This window comes from Manihot esculenta, chromosome 15, assembly GCF_001659605.2.
Source record: "Manihot esculenta cultivar AM560-2 chromosome 15, M.esculenta_v8, whole genome shotgun sequence".
In the NCBI taxonomy this organism is placed as follows: Eukaryota; Viridiplantae; Streptophyta; class Magnoliopsida; order Malpighiales; family Euphorbiaceae; genus Manihot; species Manihot esculenta.
The window spans coordinates 31,593,600-31,605,003 of NC_035175.2; the positions used below are offsets into that span (position 1 = coordinate 31,593,600).

Genomic DNA, 11,404 nt, shown 5'->3' on the forward strand with positions numbered 1-11,404 from the left:
TCGTGGTTTGTTCTTAGTTTTACTTTGGTTGTTTCTTTATCCATTCTGAAAAATTTAATAAATTGATTTATATAATTACAGAAATAAATCTCATAATTAATTTTAAAATTACATAGTATAATTAATTCAGAAACAATATAATAAAAATATCACTCTTGGCTTCAATTCTCAAAGATATGCCTATTTAATTTTTTTACAATGATTGAAAAAATATAATTGATGTAGTTAAAAAATAAAATTTATATTATTTTTACTAATAGAAAATTATTATTTAGTATATGGTAAAATTAATTAATTAATTTCTATATTTTAAAAATATATTAAATAATATCTGTAGTTTTAAAAATTCATTTAAAATGTTGATTTATTGTTGTAACTTTGTTATCTTTAATCTATATAACAAAATGTGAAAGCAAAAGTTGGACTAACAAAACTAAACTTAACAGAAAGGACATTTTAAATGAATTTTCAAAAATATATGAATTAATTAATTAATTTTATTATATTATATAAAATAAATAGTAATTTTCCCTTATTAATATATTCTAAGTATTGTTGAATTACTAAATTCTTATTAAAATTAATGAACTTTATATTTTATATATTAAAAATTAATTAATAAATTATTACATAAAAGAAAAAATAAACTATAATTTAGGGGAATAAAAAGGAAGTTTACATGGAAAATTCATTCAATTTTTTTTTATAATCATTATTATATTACCAAAGAAGGCAGGCCTCAGATATTGTAAGCTTGTTGAGTGTGAATATATGGTGAGAAAATTCCAGAAAGGCTTCTCAAAAAATCAGAGTAAACGCCCAAGTTTGAATTTTTTTTTTCAACTGCTTCACCTACCCTCCAATTCATCCCCCTCTGCTTGGCGAGCAAGAAAAGGAGAGAAAAAAAAATGCAGATAACCGGAGCCACAAGTGAGGTTTTGGTGGCGATTCCATCAACTGCAGGTCTCAGGTCTCCTGAATTCCGGCATCAATTGCGTTCTCTCTCTTTTCTTTCTTCTACCCTTTACAAGGTATCTTTCTCCCTCTGATTCTCAAGTTATGATTTATTTCACTAATAATAGTTCATGAACTCCCAATCCCTTCTCCCCTTTATATGCTTAATAATCTTCTGTTAAGCTTTTTACTTACCATTATTTGTTTTTTCTTCTTCATCTTCTTTCTCTCTCTCTCTCTCTCTCTCCCTCTCTCTTTAAGGTTATGAATTCATTCGATAGGTTTTTTGTGAATGATTCTAGGAAAAAGAGTGTTAATTTTGCTAACATGCTTTCAATTTTAAGGGGAAATAAAATAGCTTTAATTGTTCAGGAGTGGAAGGGCTTTGTGTTTATTAATTTTCTACTTTATTTTGTTGATATTAGATGTATTTCTTGCGTTATCTTCTCATCATTAGTCGAAAGCAGACTGTATTTTGCATCAGGCCAGTTATGATAATCCAGCATTTGATAAAGTACAAAGGGCATGAATAGTTTGTAAACTAGAGTTTGTTCTTTTGGCAAGTCAAAAATTGATGTTTAGATAAATACATACATAAAGTTTGATGTTTTCCTTTCTGACTCGGATGTTTCTGTATCTTGCATATTTTATTGTTTTCTAGACATGTCCTTCGTTTGGCATACCTAAATTAGGAATGGGTACGAGTAGGTGCCGGGATAGAGGCATAACTGTGAGAGCCTCAGGGGATTCAAACAGTTTTTCGGATCCAGTTTCTCCTCTTGAGTTTGAGTCCCCAGTCGGCCAGATGTTGGCACAAATATTGCAAACCCATCCGCATTTACTGCCTGCAGCCATTGATCAGCAGCTTGAGAACCTTCAAACTGATAGAGATACCCAAAGAAATGAAAATCTTCCATCTCAAGATTTCCTTTACAAGTTAGTACTTTCTACTTTCCTATTTTTGCGTGATTATCAAAAATTGATTCACAGTATTCATTTTTAAATTGTGGCATGCTGAATTGAAATGACAGAATACTTTTGTTTTATTTTCTGCATTCATTGTAGACATAAATACAAAATTATATTGGGTTTATGAGGTTGATTATTTTAATGAAGTAGGCTGTTATATATATATACTATTTGTGATTTTTAAGGAGGGTTATAATTTATTTATTATTTTTTTTGACGGGTGTTTTGTTTGAGTTGTGGGCAGTGGCGGAACCAGGATTTGTACTTGTAACTAAAAAAATAAAAATACAGATCATGATAAATTATTATAAAAAAAGTTGGGAGAACAATATAAAATAAAAAAGGTTTAAAATACAAAATAAACATATCGCTAATGACTAGGAGAGGGAATTAGGTGTGCAGAAAATTTTTAAAAAGTGCTCAAGATTGCAAGCTATGAAAGAGATTAGATATGCGGAAAATTTTTTTAGGCCCGTAGCCAGGGTGGGGTGTGGAAAATTTAATTTTTATTCGGGGTATATATATATATATTTTTTTGCCGAAGTCGGTGCGGCCACCCACCCTGCACACCACCCCTGGGTGTGGGGGGTGCATCCTGCTGTCCACACATATTTTTCCTGTCAGCTTTGTGGCCCTTAAAAAGGAACAAAATGATAACAATGGCTGCATTGTTGAAGTAGCCCCTTGTCATTTATGTCCAATGGAAGAATGATCATAATGAAAAGTACCCCAAGAGAGATGTTTGGTTAAATATGTCATCAGTGACCTTAATCATAATCTCGATGGACTCATCCCCAGACATTCTGTCCTTGTTCTACTTGTGATATACTTTCTTGTAGTTCTTTAATATGATTGTATGGTCAAATTCATTTCTCAAACTCAATCTCAACTCTTAGTTGGTGCTTCTTCTGTCTAAAATGCACTTATCCAGATTATCTAAGACCTTGTTTTCTCAATTTTAAGGTTGCTTTCACCTTCCATGAAAGCATTACTTATTCTGACCTTTTAGCTTGTAAGCTTTCTTCTTTCTGCTTTTTGAGGGAGAGCTTGACCACCTGTTGCTTCTGATGTTCTTTTGCTAGAGTTAATGGAAGGCATCATCTTAGCTTCCATTGAAGTTATTCTTGTCTTTTTATCTTCATGACCTTGACAAAAATATTAAACTGTTCTTCCAAAGTTCAAATTTTGAATTTAATTCAACATTTCTAGCAATCAAATCAACATACTGCAAGGACCTTGAAGCTGTAGAACCAAGTTGAGATAGGACAACTTGCAGGATATTTGGGATGTCTTTAAAGGTTAGAATGGTTAGGAATTTGGATGGACAGTTATGACTTGTATTGGATAAAGAAGAACTATAGGTTTATGGGGCTGTTTGCAGTGTTGGCTAGCCAATGTGATATTTAACCATGAATAATGAAATAATAGATATAGGGCTTTACAATAAACTTTCCTCGGCATCACATCCAAGCTTAACATGTTTTCACACAACTCAAGAGTCAAAATTGCATTTTGTTTGAAAACTAAATCAGAAGCTTGACAAGAGTAGGTATTTATCTACTCAAACTAATATTTGACCTTAAAGTAAGAGTTATTGCATAATATATCTAAACCTTTACTCAAATGTATAATCTTTGAAATTTGTTGCTATCACAGTCAAATTTGGATGGGCATGTGCCACTAACCCAAATTACTAATGAGGCATAAATTTTATTGATAAAAATTTTAGGGATTGAAAGGTAGAGGCACAATGCAGTGAGAAATTTTCATGAAAGAAGCATATTTAGGTAACTTTTATGTTTTGTATAGAGCCCCTACTGTTTTATTTTTTCTATCTGAATCTCTGAATTTTTATTTATTTATTTTTACATGGGACTTTTAGTAGAAATTGAGACTTGAGAGTGAAATGGTGCATGCTTACAAAAGAATTCTAATGGAAACTTATAGGAGGTTCAATCAGTGAGAAAGGTGAAGGAGACCAGTGATTTGGAGGCACTTCGTTGATTGTAAAATGTATTTCGGGTGTTGGCTCTCTCTTCCTCTCACTGTTTCTCTAGATAGTGGCTAAGAGAAAAGTCCGTCCCAAAATCTTCTTCCAATCCCTAATTTGTTTCTTAGATCACTCTGAGATTTTGAATTGGATGGCAACAAGTTAGACATTGAGGTGGGTCGTTGGCAGAATTTCTTTTGTCCTTGTCAATTCAGCACTCACCTACATAATTTCTCCTTATGATTTGTTTAGATCGTTTAAGGATTATGGGTCGGTTGCTAATATTTTGACTGATTTGAATTTGTTGTAGAGAATGTTGTTTGTTGCAAAGAGAGGGTGGGAGAATGAGAGAGAAAGTAGAACTAAGAGAGGAGAGAGGTGTAGAAAAAATTATTTTCATTTTTCTTTATTGATAAAATTAATGTCGTTAGGGGCTATTTTAGTCATTTTTTTCATTCGTTTTAGCAATAGAAAAATGTTCAATTTGAAAAAAAAGTTCAGGGAACAAATTGACAGAATAAAACTATGGGGATTCTGTAAAAACATATAAAATGTAGGAACCTAAATATGCATTTATTTTAAAATTTTTAATGTTTCAAAATAGAATAAATCTTTAAAAGATAACTAATAGTATTTTAGGATTTTATACCCAAATATAAAATATTAAATTCTAACATAATTTCTTTAATAGATTTGTCAGCAATTTGAGAGTTTTAATATCTACTTCAATTTTGCTACAATTGACATGAGAAATATATATATATATATATATGAAATTAAGTGTTAAATAATTCTTTAACATTTATTTTAAAAATATGATTAGTAATTTTTCTAGCCTGATACTCAAATAAACAGTAGTGGATGCTAACATAAAAAAAAAATTTATTTAATAAAATACATGTCATGTTAGCAATATTTGTGTTTTAGCATATGTGCTTCAAATTTAACTACAGTTGCTTCCTATTTAAATTTTGGTGGATGTAATTGATACACCTGAAAAGGATCGGTCATCATTTCAAGTTTGAGTTCTGTTTGAATTTTTCTAGGATAAAGTTAAAATAAAAAATTCCAGTGGTTTCACATTGATATTTGACTGAATTCTTTTTTAAGTACCATTTTTGGATAATTAATCTCGTGAATAATAATAAAAAGAAAAATCTTGAACCTCCAAAAAAGAACACACCCTTGAGATAAAAAGGACTTACAAATCACATTTAGTCTTTATCAATCCTCTAAAAATTGCACCTTTGATGGCCAGGCTTTGCAGTATATTTGCATTATTTCCATTTTGTTGCCAAAATGAAGACAAATTTTATCCTTGTTTGTCAAGCAAGCATGTTGGTGGCATTCCTAGTTTTATGCCAAAAGAATTTTGGTCTAGTTGCATGTTAGGTGTAGATGGGAATTGTGAGGTAATATGTGACTATGAAATTTGGCAGTAACTGCATGTATGAATAGATTTCAGGATTGATTTGGGTTTAACGGTGATGAGTGCCCATTTAAACTTTAAACTGGTTAAATGGGTCAGACACCCATGTTAAGCATTTTAAGGAGGGTTGTATTGAAGTATGTTGATGCTTTGTGTCTTCTCCTCAACTGCTTGCTTGATAGTTTATGTATTGGGTGAGAGGCACTTCCTAACATTAAAAGTTTCTCTAGCGTCTGGCTACAATTGAAATAGTTGAAGTTAAGAAGCCAAGGTGCTGTCAGCCATTCTGAAATAAACAGTTCCTTGTTGCTTTGGCAAAAGGAAAGGAAATTGTATGAAGGCATATATATGTAGCAGTGCCCTATTTTCAGTAGATTAAGTGATCTACCTTATTGACATTATGTATTAAATAGATATCTTGCTGTCCGAAATAAGCTTAAGCCTTTTTATTATGGGTAATTTACACCGAAGTCCTTGAGTTTTAACAAAATCTAGAAGGTAGTCCCAATTTAAAATTTGGGTAACAATAAAGTCCTTCAATTTCAAATAGATATCTTGCTGTCTGAAATAAGCTTAAGCCTTTTTATTATGGGTAATTTACACTGAAGTCCTTGAGTTTTAACAAAATCTACAAGTTAATCCCAATTTAAAATTTGGGTAACAATAAAGTCCTTCAATTTCAAATCCGTTATACAAATCAGTCCTTCTGTTAAAAACAAGACAAAACCATTAATTAATTTTCTAATAACAAAATTGCTCTTAAAAATCTTAGTTATAAACCCACGACATCATCTCCAATCTCCATCCTCATTCCCTTCTTAGTTTTAATTTTCTCTACAAATTCTTCAGCCTTATTCAGAAAACTATCTACAGTCACAATTCCATGTTATTCTGATCGCCTGTCCTGGAAACCTCACTCTGTGTATATCAACTGCCATGGGAATTATGTTTCTGAGAAGCGGTAACGAAGAGGCCGCAGCGCCAAGCAGCTCCAACTCCCTCTATCTCGTCTTTCAAGAAAGTGAAGGAGAAAATGGCAGCATATGCAGCCATGATGTCGACAAAGGCTGGGTTGGAAGAATCCAGGAGCAGATTCACAAGATCAGTATTACACTCTCTTCTAAAATTATCAAAAACCTTGAGAAATGTTTGTGCTGTATGTGCGGTTACCTAGTTCGTGGAGCTAAGGACAAGTGACTAAGGGTTAAGGGACCAGTGAGAATGTCCATAAAGGTTCTTCACATTACACTAGAAAATCTCCTTGTGATGAAGGTACCAATACATGGGACAGATTTGAGCTCCGGGTCCATTAGGAAATCTGTTGAATCTGGGATTGAGGTGGAAGTCACCATTGCAAATTCATAAATGTTCAATGTTTTATGCTTTACTTTTTAGCTTTATTTGGGGGCATAGAAATTAGAAAATGATGAATTGATTTATATGATAAAATGATGTAAAGTTTATAGCTGCAATTGCAAAAGTGAGAGTTAACATTTTCTCAAGAAACGCAAACACAAAGTAATAAGGACTAAGGAGGCAGGCTGGTTATTTTAAGGAAAGGAACGGATTGTATCTTTGAAACTTGCTCAGGTGGCATGTAAGAAAATTAATTAATCAAGGGTAATTTTGTCATTAGGAAATTAATTAACTGTAAAGGACTTAATTGTTATATAAACTTTAAACAGGGATTAATTTGTTGGTTTTACTAAAACTGAGGGACAATTACTCTTTTATTATTGACTGCATTTTGTTAATGAAATAATTAATTTCACGAGATCCTTGGATTTTCAGGAGAATAGCTGAAGTGAGGGAGAAGGAAAGACGAAAAACACTGGAGGAGATCATTTACTCTTTGATAGTGCAGAAATTTATAGATAATGACATTTCTATGATCCGAAAAATAACGGCATCCTCAGATCCTACTGGACGAGTGGATTTTTGGCCAAACCAGGAACAAAAATTAGAATCTGTTCATTCTCCTGAAGCCTTTGAAATGATTCAAAGCCACTTATCTCTTGTGCTGGGAGAACGATTGGTGGGCCCCCTTGAAACAATTATCCAAATTAGCAAAATAAAGCTTGGCAAGTTGTATGCAGCTTCTATAATTTATGGATATTTCCTCAGAAGAGTTGATCAACGATTTCAGCTAGACAGAACCATGAACACTCTTCCCAAGGGTTTTGATGAAAACAAAGCAATTTATTATGATCCAAGTCCGCAGAACAGGCTGTGGGATCCAGATTCTTTGATAAGGATTCCACCTGATGATGGAGGTGACAGTGCTGGAGGTTTCATGGATAGTGATGGCGAAAAAATATCTAGACTGAGATCATACGTGATGTATTTGGATGCAGAGACGCTCCAAAGATATGCAACCATAAGATCTAAGGAAGCCATTTCTTTGATTGAAAAGCAAACTCAGGCACTATTTGGGAGGCCTGACATAAGGATTGCCGAGGATGGTTCAATCGACACAGCTAATGATGAAGTGGTTTCAGTCTCTTTCTCAGGATTGACCATGTTAGTCCTAGAGGCGGTAGCATTCGGATCATTCCTGTGGGATGCAGAAAGTTATGTTGAATCAAAATACAATTTTGTTAACAGCTGAAGATAACACGAGTCGGAGTCGCTTGTTGCTGCTGTGTATATTATAATGCAGGGACTTTTTCTTTTGCTTTTGCAGGTAAAATGTCAAAGATCATAGTTGAAAAAAGGATGGAGCATGATGTAGTAATGAGCAGTGTTAGTAAATACCATTAACTTCTTATTAGAAAGATAACCAAATTCAATTTCTTTTGTTACTGCTAATATCAGAAAGCTGTAGCAATGACAACAAAGGAAGACAAATTGGTGAAACTGCTAATTTTTTGCTATGCATTTTTCTTTTTGGGGCTCATTTTGCAACTTGAATCTGAAAACAGGATTTGAGTGAGATTCTTAGCCACAAGAATTAACATCAGCTATGATCTGGGTTCATCCTTTGGCTATCAACCTGAGAAATTGTTGGAACCAGGGTTTTCTTTGCTGGGTTTGTTAAGAAAATAAGATAAAAAATTTGTGCACTCATTTTAATGCACAAAGGCCCAAGCAAAATAGGGTTTTTCAGTATGCCAAATTGGTATTTTTCAACCCTCTGAGACTGTAATTGTGACTTTTTTTTTTTTTTTTTTCAACTATGAATTTTCGGATTGAAAAATTACTTTAAAAAGTTAAAGGATATGGAGATATTTTAATTATTTTTCATATAATTATAAAAAAAAGTAAACAAATTAACTTTTCATTTTTTCATGAGATCAAAATATGAAAATTTATAATTAATTTAATATATATATACATATATATATAATTTTAAAAGTACTTTACCCTTACAGAGAAATTATTTTGTCGCGGATCCATAAAAAAATCCTTATAGAATCATGCTTAAAGAAAAATTACCGTAACACTTCCATTTTTTTTTTAATTTAACATATTAAACTGAAAAATTCAAAAATTTACCATTTATCACATTTATATTTTAATCTTAAAATCTTAAATAATAAAAACAATTTTTTCAAATTCAAAATGTAAAAAATTTATAGAATAAAATATATAATAAATATTTTATTTAATATTATTGATATGCAATAAAGTTTTTATTTGATTGGCCAATAAATTAATATATATTATAAATTTACTTATTATATAGGTGAGTAAAATAAAATATTGAATATCTCAAACAACTAATGAAAAATGTGATTAAAAAATATGAGTTTTTTTGAAAATCATAAAGTGGTGATTTTACAGACTAAACATATAATATTTTACTTATTTAATATTATTGATTGGAAGTATACTTTTTCATGTATTAAAACATATTCATAATTTATAATGTTGAGTATAAATATTTAATGAAATACTTTAATATATAATATTTATATGTGATTATCCTTAATCATGTATACTGTTTCATAAATAAAATGATGAAGAATTGTCATGAATCTACGCAATCGACTATATAATTCATTCTAACCCCATAAAACTTTGTAATTACCTTATACTTGCTACAGATCCAATAGGGTAGATTTGAACTAATAGTGTGGAGCAACCTTATATCATTTAAATGGGTTAAAAAAGAGTTTAAAATCATATCCTTATCGATCAAATACACTTAGGGAGTGCTTCAATTTATATAGGGTAAATTTAGTATAACACTTGCAATTATGGGTTTAAGGAGCATAATCCAGCCTATGGGTCAAAGAGACATAAAAGTAAGTCTAAAGTGAAGATCAAGGAATGCTTTTGTGAAGATTCAAGTCCACTGAGTCTAATTAAAAGGTGTATAAGTCCATCAAGTCAAGTGGACAGATTTGAAGAAATAAGTGCAATGCATGTGCAATTTAAGGAGTATGTGTAAGGCATGTGCACAACTTATGGGCAGCCTTAGGGAACTTTTAATAAAAAAATTTAGAATTATTCATACTATTTGTGTGCCTTTATTATTATAAGAGTGTGAAATTACATTCTTCCAATTGCATCAAGAATCAAGGTAAACTTATCAATTCAATTGGCGTTTGTCTTGTTTCTCTAATTCTCAATTATTGGTGTTTTTGCTATCTTTTGCGTTGGGTGCCATAGAGGTGAGTTTATTGTTGATCTTTGGAACTATTTCATCTTGTCATAGAGTCGTCAGTTGATATCAGAGCTAAAAGTTAGATAAATTTTTATTTATCTTAATTTAAGATTTTAAATTTGAGTTTTCTTGCATTTTTTATTTCTAGAGTTTCGATCTTGTACTATTTTAATTTGTTTAGGGTCTAAACTTTTTTGTGTGCTTGTTGATTTAATTTTGGTTGTTAAATTAGTTAAGTTCTATTCTTAGTCAATCCGGTAAAAAAAATAGAAAATTAAAAGAATCAGAAGAAAGAGAATCGAAAAAAAAAAAAGAAAAAAAATCGAAAAGAGAAAGAAAAGAAGAAGAAGAAAGAGAATTCTTGACGTATCTTGTTAGATTTCCTTTTGTTGTCCTTATTGAAATAGGACTTGAGGTTTCTTGTGCCTAAAAAGGGAAAAAAATTACTTCCTTTACCCTAATTTTCGCATTATTGTTTTAGAGGCTATTTGGATTGACTTTCTTGTGTTTTAATTAATTTGATGTCATATTTGATCATCCACATACTTGTGCATATTTAGAGTTTCAAATAAATTTCTTTGGCATAAAATAATTAATTTGGCTCCAAAATTAATTATACATAAGAATTCTAATTTAGTGCAATTAGTTTAGGTATTATTGCTTTCTTGTTTTATTGGGTAGAAATATTTTAGATTCCATATTTGATTTGCTTTGTGTTAATTTAAATTCTTATATTTTGGCCTAAATTGTTTATTTCTCAATTCTTGTTTGCTTTTTCTTTTGGGTCTTGCCATCTTTATTTTCTTTACACTATTAGAGTGTTATTTAATTGTGTTAAAACTCTAAATTGATATAATCAAGTAATATACAGTTTTGTCTTTGTGCTACTATCCAGTTTGTCTTGTGTCTTATTTCTAATGTGTTTGAGCTTACTTTTCTTTATTAGGTTTTAATCTTTATTTTTTCTTTTGAGTTGTTGGGTTGGTCTAAGTTCTGAAATTCAATTGGAGGAAGTGCAAAGAGTGGTAAAAGAGTGCAAATACATGAAGGAGTGCTTTGCTACTAACTCTATTTTTTCTTGTGATTTATGTTGTTGTACTTAACTATGAGTTTGGATAAGTATGGAGATAATAGAGAGGAATTTGAGATCGATATTAAGGAGAATATTTCCTATCTTATGCTTGATTTTGCAATAAATAGTTTTAGAGATTATATTCAGAATTGCAGAAAATGGATAGATAAGGAAATTACATATAGCTTTAGAGAAGTTATGTCATTACTTGAGGAGCTTCAAGGGGTAAAGAGAAAGAATAGTTAAAAGGCTTGTTTTGTAATAGTCATAATTTAAGTTAGCTGAATTAGTTAGTTCGTTATGATTAGTTTGTAACTGATTAACCGTACAGCTTAGCTTTTAACAACTTAGCATACCAGTTGGCTCTCTTTATATATAAAC

The 11,404-nt window shown here is 31.0% G+C and overlaps 1 protein-coding gene across 1 annotated transcript; it reads left to right on the forward strand.

Annotated features, from left to right (window-relative positions):
- The first annotated feature begins 750 nt into the window (after nt 1-750).
- Nucleotides 751-8,238, forward strand: LOC110602434 (UV-B-induced protein At3g17800, chloroplastic). Its single transcript, XM_021739961.2, has 3 exons — nt 751-1,031; nt 1,616-1,890; nt 7,134-8,238. The coding sequence occupies exons 1-3, from the start codon at nt 909-911 to the stop codon at nt 7,948-7,950; spliced, it is 1,215 nt and encodes a 404-aa protein (XP_021595653.2). The 5' UTR covers nt 751-908; the 3' UTR covers nt 7,951-8,238.
- Nucleotides 8,239-11,404: the final 3,166 nt, after the last annotated feature.

What these genes read in the sequence shown, in the direction of transcription:
- LOC110602434 (XM_021739961.2), top strand. Translation starts at nt 909, where the DNA reads ATGCAGATAACCGGAGCCACAAGTGAGGTTTTGGTGGCGATTCCATCA. An exon ending in TTTCTTCTACCCTTTACAAG is followed by an intron (nt 1,032 to 1,615) that starts GTATCTTTCTCC and finishes ATTGTTTTCTAG; the next exon opens with ACATGTCCTTCGTTTGGCAT. An exon ending in TCTCAAGATTTCCTTTACAA is followed by an intron (nt 1,891 to 7,133) that starts GTTAGTACTTTC and finishes TTGGATTTTCAG; the next exon opens with GAGAATAGCTGAAGTGAGGG.